The following is an 18,709-nucleotide window of genomic DNA, read 5'->3' as shown; positions in this document are numbered from 1 at the left end:
TTTTTTTTTTTATAATTTTAATTGAGAGTCTTTTTGATAAGAAAATTATAAAAAAAGTAAAATAAGTACACAGCAGCAGCAGCAGTAACGGCTCATCCCCGTCAAATAAGGGAACACGTGTCATAATCGTAGTTGACACGCTTTTGACCCAACTCACACTCACACGCGCTTTATTTTTAATTTATTATCAACCGTCAGATTTAAAATGAAGTCGCTGAGATGAATCGTGACCGTTGATTACTTCGACTTTATGTGGGTTCGTCACGCTCTTCTTCTGGCGACATCATTACATTTCCTCGTGTTCAACGGTCAAACTTCAGGTTCTCAAGACATATCTACCATATTTTTTCTTTCTGGTATGCTAATGTGACTATTCAATACTACTAATTTTACGTAATTTTGTTTTCTAATATTGAAAGTTTCAAATTTTGTAAATAAAAAACTGTCAAATACGTTACGACAGGTATAAATTAAAATTTTATATAAACAAACCGCTGAGAGAATCTGCGCATATGCGCGGTTTTTATTTTATTTTATTTATTGAATGTTTGTTTGATAACATAATTTATTACAGTATTTATTAAACATATTTGATTGAACATTCGGATGACATATTTATCAATGAAATATCAATGCACCTGTCCCCGTCATGATATAATTTAGAGAAACGAAAGTAGAATTATGAATCATCAACTTCCTTTCCTTAGAAGCCCAATACTAGTATGATATGTTTGGATCCAAATATTTATAAAAAGCCCACTTGATAAGCCAAACCGTATAAAAGTATTTTGAAAATATGTTTCTAACAAATTTATAATTTGTGAAAGAAACTGAATTAAAGTGTGATTAAAATTGTAAAAAGCTTGAAAACTAACAACAGAAATCAAAGAAGTAAAATATACAGTATATGATAATCAATTAAAACAAGTGAATGATTTGTGAGTTAAAAGTGAAGATAAAATTAAAATCCTAAAAAAAACTCTGAACGATGATTGTGGACGAAAGTCAAAAGTTGGTGTGTTACTTTAATATATCGGCACATTTATGCACTAATATTACGTTACGACATTATTATTACACCAAACAAAAAAAAAAAAAAAAAACTTTAAAAAGAATGTGCCCAGATTTAAAATGGAGTTGTCGCTTTTTATCCAACCAAAAACATAATGATAATGGCTTAAACCAAACACAGTACAACTCTTTCCATATGTTTGACTCCAGATGATCATATGATCAAATTCATAATCCATGTTCTGTTATTTTTCTTTTCTTCCAATTAGTCCCCCGACACATCTCTATCACTATTAAAATTATAAACTCCATTTATCATCATGATTGAGTACTTAAAACTTAGGATGGTGTTGTTAATGACGTTGGATTATGTAATAATGAGTACGTTCACATTTTTGTTTATCTTGCTATAATATTTTTCTTGACCATATCTCCCGACTCCCATATATAGTCCATGATAGTGACCTTTTTTAACAGTTAACTATTATACGCCACTATCAATATACAGAATGTTACTGATTTTTACGGCGAGCATCGTTTGAATTCGAATAAAGATAAAAGAATGAAATGAATAGGAGAGGTGGGGACATTTTTTTTACAAGGTGGAAAAAAATAAAAAAATGTAAAGATGTGAAAGGTGGAAATGTGAAGTCGCTATTAAACCTTGTAGTAATCTCTCTCAGATTCAGACTCGCTTGTTACCAATGGCTTCACTCTCGTGATTTTTTACTCATCTATACTCGCGCGTTTACCATCCTTTAGACACAAATAACATCCAAAACCTTGCTACTACTTACTTAGTCTACTTTGTTGTTTATTGATAAAATTTGTTAGTTTCATACAAACATTTAAGTGTGAATTCTTTATAGAAACTAAGTATATATCACACTTGCGATTTGTTTCTTTTTCTTTCGCTTAGGCCTTGAATGGAGAAAGCATGTAATGCATAGCAGATCAAGTGGTTCAAGCAGATCAAGCAGAATAAGGCTTTGAATGGGAGGACAGAAAAATAGCAGATCATCCTTCAATGCAGTTCTCCTATCACTAAGTTACCATTCAAGAAATTTTTTGCTTAAAAAAATTAATGCAGATGAACTGTGTGCAGTTCAAATTTTTTTTGTCTTTTTGTGGTAATTGCAGGAGAAATATATGCAGATCTGGTCTACAACTTTTTTGATGCTGTTCACCCTTGATCTGCATTTGAACTGCCAAATTTTTTATCTACTTTTATTCTGCTTGGTCTGCTTGAACCACTTGATCTGCTCTGTATTACATGCTTTCTCCATTCAAAGCCTAAAAGTAGATCAAAAATTTGGCAGTTCAAATGCAGATCAAGGGTGAACAGCATCAAAAAAGCTGTAGACCAGATCTGCACATATTTCTCTTGCATTTATCACAAAAAGACAAAAAAATATGAACTGCACACAGTTCATCTGCATTAATTTTTAAAAACAAAAAATTTCTTAAATGGTAATTTAGTGATAGGAGAACTACGTTAAAGGGTGATCTGCTATTTTTCTGTCTTTCCATTCAAAGCCTTATTAGAAACTAAAGTGTTTGTATTCTAACGAGGTCAAGAAGAATGCATTTTGACAACTAATGTGGCTGTTAAAGTTTAAAACAACATCCTTTTTGGATAATCTAGTTATAATTAGAAAAGGCCAGCGATACATATTTTTTTTAATCAGCAAATCGCCCTTTTTCTTGGCCTCGAATCCGAATTTTTAGCATATAAAGAAGGGAGGCAGGTTCCAATTAAATAATCACTCTTTTTGAAGAGATCTTTATAGAATACGTAAAAAAACAAAATAAAAACTATTTATAGAAACAATAAATACACGATTTTAGATATCTTTTTGCTTTCAATTTATGTATATATTTGGACCACAGAGAATCTGCAAAGCTATCAAGAAAGACGTGACTATAATAAATACCACGAACAATATATTAATTAGATTCATATTACGAATCTTTACGTATTCCCTAAAGAAAAACTATAAATAATTTGTTTCTATATATATATATACATGTATTTTACAGAATTTAAATACAATGATACTTAATGTAAACAGAATCATCATTTAATAATATACATATTTTATAGAAAAAAACAAAAATAAAATCAGAAACATCATTTAATAAACGAAATTCGATTATAAAGAAAGAAAATACTATTGGCCAACCATCAATAGCAATTTCTTTGATTAAATATTTTTTTAATTATAAAATAAATATATGTATAGAAATGTGATACATTCTATATATTTTGAAACACAACAAAGAACATCCTATATACGTATTTTTTAAAAATTAGAAGAGGTAGTAATTAACTAATTATGTGCTGTAATCAATGATAAAAATCCAAAATAATAAATCTACCGAGTCCGCAACACAAAGGAGCGTAATCATCACGATCCGATCAAGATACATCTTCGTCTCAATCGTACGGACAGGGTAAAGGAGCGTTTACGCACGCTCCATAAGTAGCGTGTAGGCTAACTATAATTAAATTCGTTAATTATAATCATTATCTCGCGCGCCAAACAATTCCGAATATTATTAAAATAAAGAGACAAGAACAAAAATAATAAGAACAATTTGGTAATTATTAAAAGAAATTAAAAGAAAAAAAAAAGACAAAGCGTGAGATAATAATAAAAAGTTAAAAACCCTTCGCTTTCTTCTCAATTGGTCTGGTCTCTTTGGTTCCTTCTTCCTTCACTGTAGAATCCGTCGAAACTAAAAAAAAAAGCTTCAATGGCAGAATGAGCAGAGGAATCTGCGATTTCTTCTTCTCGAAAGGAGAAGATGGCTTTGGAGAAAGAAGAAGAAGCGTCTCAAAACGCACCGTTTTGTGTTCTTGATGGGCTCTACTGCGACGAAGAAACCGGGTTTGTGGAGGAAGATGAGGATCTTGATGACGGTGATGGATCCGTTGAGAGTGTCTCAAAGTTTCAGTCTTTACCTCTTTTGGATATGTTTTTATGGGATGACGATGAGCTGATGAGTCTGATTTCAAAGGAGAAGGAAACGAATCCTTGTTTTGGTGGTGACGAAATCTTAGATGGGTTTTGGGTTTCTTGTAGGAAAGAGGCTTTAGATTGGTTTTTTAGGGTTAATTCTCATCACGGGTTCACTTCATCGACTGCTATACTTGCTGTGAACTACTTCGATAGGTTTATGACTACTATTAAGCTTCAGACTGATAATAATAAGCCATGGATGTCTCAGCTTGTTGCTGTGGCTTGTTTGTCTTTAGCTGCTAAAGTCGAAGAGATTCATGTTCCTTTGCTCTTTGACCTCCAAGTTAGTTTCTTTTTCTCTCTCTGTCTCTTATAATGTGGCTTAAGTGTTTGCGGTAATGCTGATTTCTATTTCTAATTATGTGTGTTTGTGTGTATTTGTGGTTGAAGGTGGAGGAAGCAAGATATGTCTTTGAAGCTAAGACTATACAAAGAATGGAGCTTTTGGTTCTGTCTACTCTCCAATGGAGAATGCACCCTGTCACTCCAATCTCTTTCTTTGATCACTTTATTAGGCGGTTTGGCTCGGAATGTCACCAGCAATTGGACTTCTTTGGCAAGTGTGAGCGTCTTCTGATCTCTGTTGTTGCTGGTGAGGTTTCCACTTTTAAAATCTTTTTTCTTTTGATGTTTTTAGTTTGGATTCTTTTGGTGGTGGTGCTAAATTATGGATCTTGGTTGCAGATACGAGGTTTATGAGTTACGTCCCTTCTGTAATAGCTACTGCAATAATGATTTATGTCATCAAGGATTTGAAACCATGTGACGAAGTTGAATACCAATCTCAATTACTCACTCTACTCAAAGTTGATCAGGTATGTGCTTTTAGAAAAGACTTTGTAATTAGTCCAATTGTATACTGTTAAGGATCAAAATCTGATTCAGCTTCATTGACTACTTCACAGAATGAAGTAAATGAATGCTATGAACTGTTGTTGGAGCACAATCCAAGCAAGAAGAGGAAGATGAATTGGCCTGATCAAGACAGTCCAAGCGGTGTATTTGACTTTGATGACAGTTCAAATGGCTCATGGGGTGTCTCTACTTCTTCAGTGTCATCATCATCATCAGCATCATCTCCAGAGTCTCTGCTCAAGAGAAGGAAGGTGCAGGAGCAACAAATGAGGTTGCCTTCACTAAATCGTATGTTTCTCGATGTACTCAGTAGTAGTCCTCGTTAGTACCTTTCTTTTGTGTCAAAACATAAATTTTAATCTCTCTTATTGCGTATCATTATCGGCTATGGTTACAATTTAAAAGGCAGAACATTTTGTGATAACTCTAAGCTCTGTCTTTTAAATCTTAATATTCATTCATCAATCATTATGCCTTTGCAACATCGTCACGGTAGATCAACGTTAAGAGGATTGATTGATTCTTTATGCAATTTCGTTTATATTATCAAGTAAAGTGTTAAAGAGAGAATTCAAACGTCAAAAGTTAGGAGAAGTACTACACATCGTCCTTGAAATCTCAACAAATCCCACTACTGGCAACAAAAACAGATAGGGCTGAGTTCGTTTATTAAGAATTGACTGATAAATAAACATCAGTAACAGTAATAAGTTAAAAAGTATACATATCTCTGTCTATCAAGTCTCGCTCGTGATGTGTCAATTGTTTGATATAAAAATCTCTTGGACCTCTTTAAATTATGGGGAGATAAGATTGGAAAAAGAAGAGTGGTTGATATAAATGATAAACCTGAAAACATCTGATTTCTTCTGTTGGGTTAGTGAAACATGTGAAAGAAAACCTCAGTTGTACCTTTTGTGCAGAAACAAGAAGAGTGGTTGGTTTTTTGTCATAATTCTGTAAAAAAATAATCTCTATAATTTTCAGAGGTAATTTGGATTTTGATTTGAAAGGAGAGGTTTTAGAGACCAGACAAAGGGTGGTTCAAGTACTTGTTTTGTTTTTATCCTTGAAGATGAAAGAGATCTGGTGGACTGTGGACATGTATGTATGTAAAACACTCTCCCTAGTCCCTATGACTTTTGAATTTACTGTCTCATGTCATGTCAAAGACAATAAATATGTTTATAGCTTTTAAGCACCATCTGTGAATAACCCATTGGACTTTTATCAGAATTTCAGACATGTATATGGTATAGAATCTGACATATACATGAATTAATGTAATGTTTTTATTTTGGATAGGAGATTTTAACAATCTTTCTTGGGGTTTTAACTCTTAAGTATTGCTTGAGCTATCATCACTAAATAAACCAATTCAGACCTTAGTAATATAGTCTCTGATGATTTATTGGTTCTTTTTTTTTTTTGGTTATGGTTTTGGTTTAGTATTATTGTTGAGATATTGCTGAAAAGAGGATAGTGTATCCCACTCCAACGGTCAGATCTTAGCTTTTTTCTTTTCAACAAAACAAAAAGAAAAAGCCAAACAAATTTATAAAAAGTAGTACGTACGTACATTTGTCTTGCCCACCAACATCCCACACGGTAAAAGCTCACGTTTTCGTACTACATGGTTCTTTATAGGCTCCGATTGCTTTCATAACAACATTTAAATGAGGCGGTTAAAAAATTCTCAGCTGTTGTAGAAAAGTTGGTTAAAAAAAAGCAGTTAAAAAAAATCGAAAAAAAAAATGGTTAAGTTTAAATGAGTGATTAAATAATTGTTTTGATTGGTAATAAGCAGTTGAATAGTAAACAAGTTATTATAAAAAATAATATAAAAATAAATAAAAATATGCAAACATTACAAAAAATTATTCCTATTTTTATAAATTCCTTTAGAAAATAATATATATAGATATTACTTTTTAAAATTTAAATAGTTTTTTAAAAAATCTAACCGCCTCGTTCGCAAACGAACCATCTTGTTTTTGGCGTATCCCCCCTTCCTTCCAACCACTCTCTTCAATCATCTTTTCCAACCAACTCCAATCACTTTTTCCAATCGCCATGTTATTGGTAACCTTCAAAACGGTTCATTTGCAAACAAGATGGTTGAAGGTTATCAATAATATAACCTATAGTGTTTATACGTTATATCCGGATTAATTTTTAATAAATGAACTCAGCACACAAAATTACATATTCTAATCATCTTTATATTCTATAAAAATCGGTGAAAACTAAAAATATTAGGGGTTTTGATTATTGGAATACAGAAGATTTTTTTAATTTACAATTGTAAAGTACTAGAAATTAGTAATTCCGATGTTTTTATTTTTTAAGGTTTTGAGAGATAACTTCTTTGGCAGATTCAAGGGTCGATTCGACCGCGGCTGCAGCTCCGACAAGAACACCACCGCTAGTTTTGGGGTGAAATTGATGAACCACTTCTATATTTTTTTGCTCTGAAGCTTTCCCCGCCGATGAACGATGCTCCGTTGTTTCCACCACCACTTTTGATGATCCATCCTCTTGTCTTCCTTTAGTCTCCTTTTCCTTTGCAAAATTCAAATTAAAAACTCATTATATTTTTTATTACTGAAAGAATAACAATCAATTTATATACACCACAAAGAAAACAAATAACATATTCAATACCTGCAAGGCTTGTAGGTTCATATCTGATCAAATTAAATTCTTTTTTTTCGAAGAGAAAAATAAAATAAAAATTATAAAAGAAAGTTCCCAAAAGAGCATATATATCGTTGTTTGTGTGGGGGTAAAACGAAGATCCCGTTCTTGCGTTAGTCTTCCTAAACTTTCCAAAGTATTTGATTGGCCAGCCCGAGTCTTAGGAAACATTTTTGCTTCTGTACCTATAAGATTATGGCCTTAGACAACGCAGTAATTAACATATGCGATTATGCAAAATTACTATTTTATGTTTGACCACTCTACACTGTTACTAATCAATAAGATGTGAAACTGTAGGAGCCAAAACATATTATACCATAATGATCACAAAACATCACAACAAATGATATTTTTCAACAGAGTACTTAGTAGTAGTAAGTTTATAAGAAGGGATATGGAATTTTTTTTCAAACATAGAGCCAGATTCTCTGAGAGAGAATGTTTTCATAATAGAGTAGTATTATATAGCAAGTAGCTAAGTGATTCAGCAGGTCAAGAGAGGAGATGAACCACTGCATTTGACATCAGAAGCATCAGAAAGGCGTTGTCTTGGAGAGTGTGTTGTAATCGCCGCAGCTTCGACGTCGTGATTCACTATGAGTTTCCTCTTCTGCGACTCTACTACACTGTTTCTTCTTTCTTCTGATCCTTCAGCAATGGGGCTCAAAGTCTGCTGTATCTCTGTCGTCTCAGCTGCTGCTCCAACGTCTTCTCCATCTGCTGCGTATAGGATTCTTTTTATGGAGCCAACAAGCTGCAGAACAAAAAGGAAGTGATGATGATGATTTTCAAACAATAATGGAGTTTTCTGAACTGAAACAGAGAAGAAAAGACTTTTGCATACAGGTAAGTGTTCTGTGTCTGGGTTTTGGCAGAGAATCTCCACATCTCTTAGTTTAGAGAAATAGAAGTCTCTTTCTTTCTCTAAGCTGTCTATGTAGAGTTTCAGTTCTGTGATCTGTGATTAAAAGAAGCGAGTTAGTGAGCTATTTATTAGACTTTAATGTTGTAATATGAGAAATTAGTGTGTTGAGAGAAACAGTACCTTTTCATCATAAGCAGGCACTGGTTTAGATTGTTTAGCTGATGGTTTTGAAGAGTGGTGATTCCCAGTTGAAGAAGAGTGGTGATTCCCGGAATTGGAGGACTGTGGTTCGTGTTTACGGGTTCCATTAGAAGACGAAGGTCTAGTAGGTGCAGCTGAAGAAGAAGAAGAACTCTTGGCTGATTGTTGTGTAGCTGCAGCTCTCTTGGTTGCTTCTTTTCCTCCTTTGCTGGCTTCTCTTCTCTCCAGTGCGTGGTAACTACCAATGAAAATCGAATTCAAGAGAGAGCAGTTTCAGAGACGAGAGAGTATATGAATGAATTTGGATCATATAATGGCTAGAAACAGTAGTTGAGAGAACTAAAAAGATTGTTGGATTTATATATATCATATGAGCACAAAAGGAAAGGCGAACTTAAAACTGTTCCTATCTAAGTAAGAACCATAATTCATAGTCAATTTTGGTTTTATGTTAATGAAATAGATTCAAGCGTCACACAAGAGTCAGAATCCAAGTTAAAAAGAAAGGTTGTGATAGTTGTAGCAAAACTTACTTATGCTGGCCTCCATTAACAGAATCACAGTACTTCTTCATCCACTGCATAAACTCCAAGTTATCCAATGGCCTTCCCTTAACGAGTTTGCTCACTTCGATGTGCTACACAGCCAAAAAATTAAAAAACCACACAAAGTCAGTTCTACTACTCTATGCCTAGAATCAATACCACCACAAAAAATCGTGAAAAAGTAAGAAGATAAAAAAGAAGAAGAAGACCTTAGTGATCTTAAGTTTATTAAAGACATCCTGAAGAACTTTATAGTTCTGAATCATCTCATACTCGCTCTTGGCATCAAAATTAACCTTGTGCATCGGAACAGTTCCAGGGTGTACCGAATCCATTAGCTGACAATGAACAGCGCCTGAACTAGCCTATATACACAATAATAATCATCCATAATCGAATTTTCAGATCCAGATCAAACAACAACAACACACATATAGAGAAAAATTCATCGAATCTGTACTCAAATCCCAAATCATAACAGATAAGAAAAGAGAGAGATCCTCCGATTCCAAATTCCAAAACGAGAGATTGATACTTAAATAGATTTAGTTTATACCTCTTCGACTTTGGAGAGATTAAGTTGGAGAGTAGAGTTAATCCAAGCCAGAATCTCAGATCTACCAACGAAATAAGCAGAATCCATCATCCCAATCTTCGTAGCCATCTCCGATTTGCTCAGATTCGACTCGTCTCTCTCTCTATCTTTCTCTCTCTAACGGCTCTTTTGAAATTAGAGGAGAAAGACAAACAAAAAAAAACAAAGATAGGAAAATATGGAGGAGAGACGACGAGAGCGGAGTTTTCAATTCAAAATGCAAATATCCGAATCTCTTTACCCGGTCTGGCTATTTCGGATCCGGGTTCTTTTAATAGGCCTATTCATCCAAACCTTTTTAATTGAAAGCCCAAAATATTCTAAGACCTACCTCATTTCTTTTATTTCTTCCTTGTATATCATATCCACCACGCCCTTTTCGTCAAATTTTATTTAACTTGAAATTGAAAATGTCGATATACTACATACACAATTTCAAGCGACAGATTATACGTATCAAAGTTTCATTATAATTTATATAAATAATCCTTTTTTTGGTTTCGAGGACATATTTCTTGTCTTTCTTATAGAAAGTTAATAAGTTTAAACAAAAAAAATTAAAGCTTTTTTTGTTAACTAAAAACTTGAATACTACAAAGTTTAAGTTTTCAATAAAATTTAGTACTTTATTTAGTAATTTGGTATTTTAGGTTTTATTTAGTGTTAGTATTTACTAATTTGGTATTTTAGTTTTTTATTAATTGACAAATTGAACAAATTCAAATAAAAATTAAATAAAGACTTAAACTAAAATACTAAATAAACATAACAAAACGAAAACAAGTCGAATTTGTGGAATGTCTAACGAAATTAATTGCATCCAAAATTCAGTTAGTCTATAATGTTTTTTGGTAATTTAGTATTTAAGTTTAAGTTTTCATTTAATTTTTATTTAAATTTGTTCAATTTGTCAATTAATTAAAACTAAAATTAGTTTTGTTTTTTTTTATTATTCTAAACTTAACAAATTTAAATAAAAATTAAATGAAAATTTAAACTAAAATACTAAATAAACATAACAAAACGAAAACAAGTCGAATTTGTAGAATGTCTAACGAAATTAATTGCATCCAAAATTCAGTTAGTCCATAATGTTTTTTTGTAATATAGTATTTAAGTTTAAGTTTTCATTTAATTTTTATTTAAATTTGTTAAGTTTAGAATAGAAAATAAAACTAATTTTAAATTTTAGTTTTAAATTAATTGAAAAACCTAAACTTAAATACTAAATAAACATAACAAAACGGGAAACAAGTCGAATTTGTGGAATGTCTAACGAAATTAATTGCATCCAAAATCCATTTAGTCCATAATGTTTTTTGTAATTTAGTAATTTAAGTTTAAGTTTTCATTTAATTTTTAATTTATAGTTTTTTATATATTTTACTTAGAAAGAAAAATAAATAAAGAGATGAAAAGAAAAGAGTTACCTGGCTGAGGAATGTATGAAAATTAAGGGAGGGAATCTGATTGTTGAGCCACTTCCATTCCATCATGTGCTTTTTCTTATTTGTTAGACTGTTAACGTAGTTGCAGCTGCCACACAACATAAAAAAAAAAGCTGTCGATATCCCTCCATAATATCTCCATCTTCTCAATTTGTTTTATAACAACAACTGCAAATACAAACAAAAGATGTAAACAGATCGGCCGTAAACTTGTAAACTTTCCAGATTGAAAAAACAGTTTCTAAGACAATTCTAGACCATAAAGAGGAGACGAGAAGCTTAAAGGAGGAAAAGGGAACAAAAAAAAACTATGTTATCAATTATTTGTTTTCCATGTGACTAAACAAAACAAAAATCAAAGCTTGAGCAAAATCAATTCGATAGGAAACAAGATCGAAAAATAGGAAAGTAAAAAAAAAAAGTTACCTTTTTGAGAACAAATTGCAGGTTGCTTCGATCAGATCAGTCGGAGGCGTAGAACAGAACATGTTGTTGACGTTTAATTGCTTGATGATGATCGAAGTAGAAGAAGAAGAACACAGAGACGCAAGGTTATATAGTACGAACAAACCCCATTGTATTAGTTAGATTTGATTGATGAATGATGATCGAATTTAGAAGAAGAAGACACGAGATGAAGAGCTATCGATGAGTCTCTGTCTCTCTTCTCTGAGGGTTATTATATAGAAACAACATATACATATGTCGGTTTATTTTCACTTTTCAATGGATAAAAAAAAGAAACAAAAAGGTAAATTTCCTTTTTTTTGTTTTCGAACGCGTTGGGAAAGTAATGTAAATAGTGTAATTAACGGCTATAAGTGTCTAATCAGTAATAACGTAATGATTACTACGGTGTAATCTACCTGTCTACACACGATATAGACTTATGGGCCGGGCTAAGGGTCTGCTACTGGATCCAACTCTTTTTAGCTCGTTAGTTATATCCACCCCAAGAATCCAGTATTTGAGATTCAATCTGTGGGATTATCCAGTATCATTATAAAACTTTTATATATAAAATATCAATAAATTTATAATATAAAAGTTTTGTTTTACGCTAATGCTATATAATACGAGAGGAGAGGTCTGGACTGGACCATTGTAGATATCACTAAATATAATAAATCCAAAAATAAATTTCAAATCAGAGGAGAGGCCACATGAGAATTTTTAAGAACATAAAACTCGCCTATTAATCTAACTCCTAATTACACACAGTCAGGAAATATTTCTATTGACTAGAATGAAGAGGGAATCTCTCGAGAACTTGTAAAGCCTCTTTGATATTAGGCCTTCTCTGTGGTATCGGAGATGCACAAGCTAGACCCATTTTCAAACATGCCAACACAGCTTCTTCTTTACCTTCTAACTCCCCTCGTATAGCAACGTCCGCCATCCGAATTGCCCGCTCACCGTCATCAATCACAAGGCCATTAACCTGTCCAAGCTCGTCCACCACCACAATCTTTCCCGTTAGCAACTCAAGAAGAATAACTCCGAATGAGTAAACGTCCCACTTCGGATTTGCTTTAATGCTTCGGAGAGATTCAGGAGCGTTGTAAGGTAACCCGACTGAACTCGGACTTGGACTTGGACTCGGTCCAAACTCAAGAGATGTTGTTGATCTCTTGCTTCCGAATATGGGAGCTGATCCACCGGCTCTATAACTCATGTCGCCAATCAAAAGCTTTTCAAGGCCAAAATCCGCAACTTTAGGCTCCATATCTAAACCCAAAAGGATATTACTAGGCTTGAGGTTCCCATGCACATACTTCTTGTCGTGTATGTACGTTAGCCCTCGAGCTATACCTTTAGCTATCTTGAGCCGAGCCTCCCAAGGTAAATGACAAGGAGAGGAGCCCACTTTCCCTGGCAATAAAAGGAAAGAAAAAACAAGCCCGTATATTAGGTGAAATCGAACATGTATTTGTTGTTGTGTTATGTGTACACGTTAGCAAATCCCACACTGTTACTTATCAATACAAAAAGACAAAAGTGAAGCAAAGGACTTGCTTCTGTCAATACAATTTACAAAATTACAAAACCTTTTTATATGTGGGGGGGGACTCAACTCAAAAACAGAGAGATTTCACAGAAACACAGAACTGTCACTATCTTGCGCTTGAGATATTAGCTTACGATAAGAAGAAGTAAACAAAAAAAATCAATTTCGAGACTCCCCGTTGACTCTTGTCCGATCATTAACTGACATACTTTTTTAGTTGGAACCAACTCTCTGACTCCGAGACCGACACTTCGCTCATGTTAGCCAACTAATATATGATTCTACTAACGTAAGCGCGCATTAAATCAGATTGAACGGAGAGAAAAGGGGAGAACTTACGGTAACGGGCGTTAGCGAGACTGCCGTTAGGGACAAAATCGTAAATGACAAGCTTCTCGTCGGATCCCCAATAGAAACCTCGAATTCGTACCAGGTTTGGATGTACCAGCTTAGCCACGGCTCGAACCTGAGCTTCAAAATCTCTAAACCGGTCTAAACCGCATTCAGCTATACGTCTAACCGCCACGGCCGTTCCGTCTTGAAGAACCGCTTTATACATAATGCTCGAACCGGTGGCTCCCAAAATATAAGCCGAAGCTTTGAGAAGCGTTTCGATCTCAAGCTCTTTCTCTGAGTCGAGATTAACCAACGTGCCTTTCTTGTCTTGATCGTCCAATCCTGACCGTCGGTTTGAGTTCTCTTCTTCTGATTCCGATGTCTCGGACTCTTCTTCTTCTTCTTCGTCTTCGCAGTCACCGTCGACGTAAATGGTTTTACGTAGACAGTACCATTTAGAGACCTTGGAATCTGTTGATGATGACGTGGACCATTTTGACGTAGCCGTTACGGTCTTCCGTTTCCTCGACTGGTAAATGTAGAAAAACACAATCCCGAGGATAGCTAAACCGGCAATGTCACCGACAACGATCCCAATTATAAGAACCGGTTTATGATCCCATTTTGGTTTTTGACCGGTTTTGGAGCTGATTGGGTTGTTGTTGGTTAAGCCGATTGTATTTGGTATAGCAGCTAATGCCGGAGGAGAAGATGATGGAGGTGGAGATGCTGTTGCTTCACCGTCACGGCAAGGGTGTTTAGCCGGGTCTGTTCCGCAGAGACCCGGGTTACCGGAAAAGGAGTTGGATTCTTGGTTACCGAGAACCCGAAAACCCGGGATTTGACCCGTGAGCTGGTTGAAAGAGATATCGACGGTGGCGTTTTCCGGGATATCGTCGGCGAAACCTGACGGAATCTCGCCGGAGATTCTGTTGTACGAAGCGTTGAAATAGCGTAAACGATTCCCTCCGAAATGTGACGGCAACGAGCCTTTGATCAAGTTCGACGACAGGTCGAGATACTCCGTCGACTTGAAACCTCCCGGAATCTCGCCGGAGATATGGTTGTTCTTCAGTGATATCTCCGTTAAGTTCGTATTCCATCCCAAAGTCTTCGGCAATTCTCCGAAGAAGGAGTTACCGGAGAGGTTCAACGCCTGGAGATTCAAAAGCGCGCCAAAACTCGCCGGTAACTCGCCGGAGATGTGGTTATCGGACAGATCAAGAAACCGAAGCTCCGTCGCGTTGAGAAGCGAAACCGGGAAAGAACCATTGATGTTGTTGTTCGAAAGATCAAGCCTTTGAAGAGAACTGAGAGAACCCAAATTAGAAGGAAGAGTACCGGAAAGCTTCGAGCTAGGAAGCGAAAGAACAGTCACGTGCCGGGAAGAGACATCGCACGTGACGCCACGCCAAGAGCAAGGAGTCTCGTCCTCGAACCTCCAGCTCCGTAGAACCGAAAGAGGATCGTCGACGATCGAGTAACGGAAAGAGAGAAGAAGAACACCGTCTGTGCTCAGAGCATGAGATGATCGGTCACATAGGAAGAAGAAGGAGAAAACGGTAATTACGTATAGATAACGTCGGAGATCATCGGCGGCGAGTGTCGTCGTCATGGTGCTTCAGCAGAGCTTAGGCATATAGATAGAAAAGGCCATGTGAGTGTGAGCGATGTGAAAGTGTCTATCTCTTTATGGAATTCTTGATTTCCGTAAAACTATACTCTATAGTAATTAAATAAAAACTATATAATATAATATATCCTATGTAAAATTGCACGGAATATGATAACAAAAGCTTAACACTATTTTTCCTATTTCGTAAATTATGCTGACGTCGCTTTGTCGTTTTTCACGTTTATAATCAACGTGGACCCTATAATGTTCATCATTGTTTACATTGATCTTTCAATAGAAAACATAACACAAAACCCATATAAATCTGGATATTCTTGTAACACAAATCTTTGCTAGATCACAAGAAACACTATACTATATAGTATATGATTTCTATTATTCCTTTTGACTGTGTGATGTGTTCTAAGAGAAAAATCATGACGTGAGATTACACATATCGATCATGTGATGCTGTGTGAAGATTTGTATTATTAACCAGTTAACTTAATATTATATATATTATGGAACATGATCAGATGGGAGAATAGTATCTTTGCTATAAGACATTCACAAAAAGTTCGAAGTTTTTGCAGGTCTCTCACCACTGACTTGGATTTACTTCTACTATCTATATATATATATGACCGTTTTATTATTATTTTTCTCATTACAGACCTTTGATCATAGTACATCTCTTATAGATATATAGGCTAATTAAACTAATGTTGTGATTCGTTATAATATTGACTTTATGCGCGAAACACACATAAATTAAAAACAAGTGCTTCCTACCAAAAAAAAAAAAAAAGTACGTTAAATTTAATAACTGTATTAATCTATGTTTTGATTCACTTGTAACTTTACATATACCAAAAACAAAATCTGAAGATATAATGAATGTTTTCGGAATCTTTATAGTATAGAATATAGATTAACATGTATGGGGTAATATAATCCCAATGGATCACGAGAGGTAGATTGAATAAAAGAGGAAATAACAAAAACAACTATACAGGTATGTGTTCCATCAAAAAGATATAAATGTGGTACTGTTATCTACCTCCAGAGGTCAACATCACACGTAAAAAAAATAAATGCATTGTCAAGAACTCAAGATTAATGTACGCCCGGTCAAATTAAATTTAAAAATCGGTCCCCGTTTTTAATTTTAGCGAGCGTCATTGTGGTCCTCTGTTTCTTTTGTATTTGATTTCCAAATCGCGATTTTTTAATTTTTATTAGACGTATATGTTCAACTTTACTGTTGGAATTTTTTGATTTTAACACCATATATGTCAAGGCTGCTTAAAACAATTATTAATCAATCATGAGATGGAAAAAAAATTATGCAAACCAATGAAATCGCTAGACCGAAACGATGGATCAAGTCGTACAAAATGTCAAAAATATAATTTTTAGACTCTATTTCTCAACTGCGATATAATCCATATGGATTGATAGTATACTTTTTTCCACAATATTTTCAAAGAAAATGCGTTGACTAAAAATTAATTAAATGTGTTAACATGTCGGTACGTAATATCGAAATATTTAAAGTCATTTATAATGGTTACTATTCAAAAGTTAAAAAAAAAAAACAATTCTGTGGTGTGAAACAATAAAACATATGAGTGTCGTGTAGTCCAAGTTACAGACGTTGGGCTTATTTATTACCATACAATAACGCTTTCATATTGACCACTATTCAATATTTCGTTTTCGTAACATATTTTTGTTTTATACTATTTCTCAAACGTATATTTATACTACTTGCTAATGTTTAAATGAATTTTACTATTGATGTTGTTGTGTGTGAACAATACCCATAACAGTGATATAGGATTCATAGTTTTGTTTTCGACTGTAAATTGTCAGAGCGCATTATTTAATTTATACTTAGAAGTTAAAATTCATTTTACGAAACTATAAGACAAGGTAGGTTTCGAGATTCAGTTCACAAATTATCTACCGTTTTAGTTTCTTTTTTATCTCCCTCTCTCTTTTTATACTACGTAAACATGATTGTACGTATATATAATATATGTAATTAGCCAGTAAAGTTTTCAATACGAATATATACAAGATGTAACCATACAATATTAATTAGAGAATGGCTGCTAGTTTGGCGGTGGACAAAGACGTGAGATACATCAAAAATGGCGTTTTCTACTTACCATTATGCAAAACTCCAAACTTGTTATCGTCTTGCAAACAAATTATAATTCAATCCAAGAGTTCGACAATTTTTCAAACAGTGATGATATAATAATACAACACTGCGCATTGTCACTTGATCGGTCGGGTGTTTTTGGATATATTATGATATCTGTTTATGACTTTTTTTACATTCTTCATTTTTCCTCCACAATAATGATTTAGAGAAATATAATGGTCAAGAAAATTGTTATAATTCCTAGATAGTATCTGATAATTATGCCAATGATATTTAGATTTTTTTGATTCTATGAAGTGAACACGTCGAAGCCATTTCTGGTAGTAAGCTACTATCAAGTGGCTTTTTTAACAACGACAGATGATTAGAATGATTAAGTGAAATGGGTCATGATTATTTAATTACGATTTATCATTGAGATTTTTCAAAAGACAAAAGCTTTGAAAAAACTGCATTTGCTTTGTTTTAATGATGTGACATAAGAAAAAGAGAGATATGGTCTTTCTTCTTCCTCTTTTACTAATCATCATCATATGTATTCTTCTTTTTAAAAAGTAATCATATTTATTCTAGGTTTATAAATAACTAACTAATCGAACAATTAAAAAGGGGTAGAAAAAGACTAAAGGAATATATTATAAAAATGATATAGCATAGATATATAAAGGTTGTACAACTAGTAGAACAGGTCTATGTTCATCATAGTTAATACATGCTGGCGAGTAATAAATTTGTAACATTTATTATATTTAGCCTTTCAAAGAGGTAATGTGGTCTTGAAGAATTTCAATCCATTTTACTTAGGTTTTTTTTTTTGTTTTTTCTTTCTTTTATGGAGCCTTTTAGAAAGCTTATAAAGGGAATTGGACATAAATTAAAAAGCCGGAAAAGCTTCACATATGAAAAAAAGCTTGGGAATAAAATTTAGCAAATCACGTGTAAGATGATTCGAGGGTTAAGATAAGATACTTTTTAATTTTTATGATGATGTTAATTTTAAAGATAATATTCTCATTGGATTGGTTTTATGCGTCCCTTAACGGGTAAGTAAAAAGTAATGTGAAACCCATTGGCATCGCAAATCAAAAGCTTATCAGTCAGTCCATTGGTTGGGCATACGATGCTGTCTTCTCATTTTTAATTGTTTAGTAATATATGAAAATAAGAATAGTTATCTATGAAGCACACAAATAGACCTACAAGAAGGCTAATTGGTTAAAAACCCAACTTCACTATTACTGCAATTTGAAGATAATTCTACCAATAATAGATTGTGGTTTAATTACAGTTTGGTTTTAGATCTAACCGGTTCGATCAACGAAAATGCTCACCGA

At 33.9% G+C, this 18,709-nt stretch overlaps 4 protein-coding genes across 5 annotated transcripts; 1 reads left to right on the top strand and 3 right to left on the bottom strand.

The window, feature by feature from the left end:
* Positions 3,663–5,357, top strand: LOC104744869 (cyclin-D3-2-like). Its single transcript, XM_010465987.2, has 4 exons — positions 3,663–4,317; positions 4,425–4,626; positions 4,719–4,849; positions 4,940–5,357. Exons 1-4 carry the CDS (start codon positions 3,820–3,822, stop codon positions 5,213–5,215), a joined length of 1,107 nt encoding a protein of 368 aa, XP_010464289.1. The 5' UTR covers positions 3,663–3,819; the 3' UTR covers positions 5,216–5,357.
* On the bottom strand, positions 7,135–7,792 carry LOC109129937. Its single transcript, XM_019238984.1, has 2 exons — positions 7,554–7,792; positions 7,135–7,451 (listed from the first exon to the last, which is right to left on the bottom strand). The coding sequence occupies exons 1-2, from the start codon at positions 7,572–7,574 to the stop codon at positions 7,227–7,229; spliced, it is 246 nt and encodes an 81-aa protein (XP_019094529.1). The 5' UTR covers positions 7,575–7,792; the 3' UTR covers positions 7,135–7,226.
* On the bottom strand, positions 7,884–11,902 carry LOC104744860 (microtubule-associated protein RP/EB family member 1C-like). 2 transcript variants are annotated; one of them, XM_010465975.2, is made up of 8 exons: positions 11,670–11,902; positions 11,226–11,411; positions 9,757–9,921; positions 9,410–9,565; positions 9,189–9,292; positions 8,635–8,893; positions 8,434–8,547; positions 7,884–8,343 (listed from the first exon to the last, which is right to left on the bottom strand). In XM_010465975.2, the coding sequence occupies exons 3-8, from the start codon at positions 9,862–9,864 to the stop codon at positions 8,074–8,076; spliced, it is 1,011 nt and encodes a 336-aa protein (XP_010464277.1). In that variant the 5' UTR covers positions 9,865–9,921; positions 11,226–11,411; positions 11,670–11,902; the 3' UTR covers positions 7,884–8,073. The 2 variants fall into 2 exon arrangements, with proteins under 2 accessions (XP_010464277.1, XP_019094526.1); XM_019238981.1 differs by lacking the exons at positions 11,226–11,411; positions 11,670–11,902 and having other exon boundaries at positions 9,757–10,443.
* On the bottom strand, positions 12,334–15,310 carry LOC104744850 (probable LRR receptor-like serine/threonine-protein kinase At4g37250). The gene is made up of 2 exons (XM_010465963.2): positions 13,591–15,310; positions 12,334–13,115 (listed from the first exon to the last, which is right to left on the bottom strand). Exons 1-2 carry the CDS (start codon positions 15,200–15,202, stop codon positions 12,478–12,480), a joined length of 2,250 nt encoding a protein of 749 aa, XP_010464265.1. The 5' UTR covers positions 15,203–15,310; the 3' UTR covers positions 12,334–12,477.

The sequence above is a fragment of the Camelina sativa genome, chromosome 2 (assembly GCF_000633955.1).
Source record: "Camelina sativa cultivar DH55 chromosome 2, Cs, whole genome shotgun sequence".
Lineage (NCBI taxonomy): Eukaryota > Viridiplantae > Streptophyta > Magnoliopsida > Brassicales > Brassicaceae > Camelina > Camelina sativa.
Note: the sequence above shows the minus strand (reverse complement) of the source record. Positions and strands in the feature narration are given on the sequence as shown.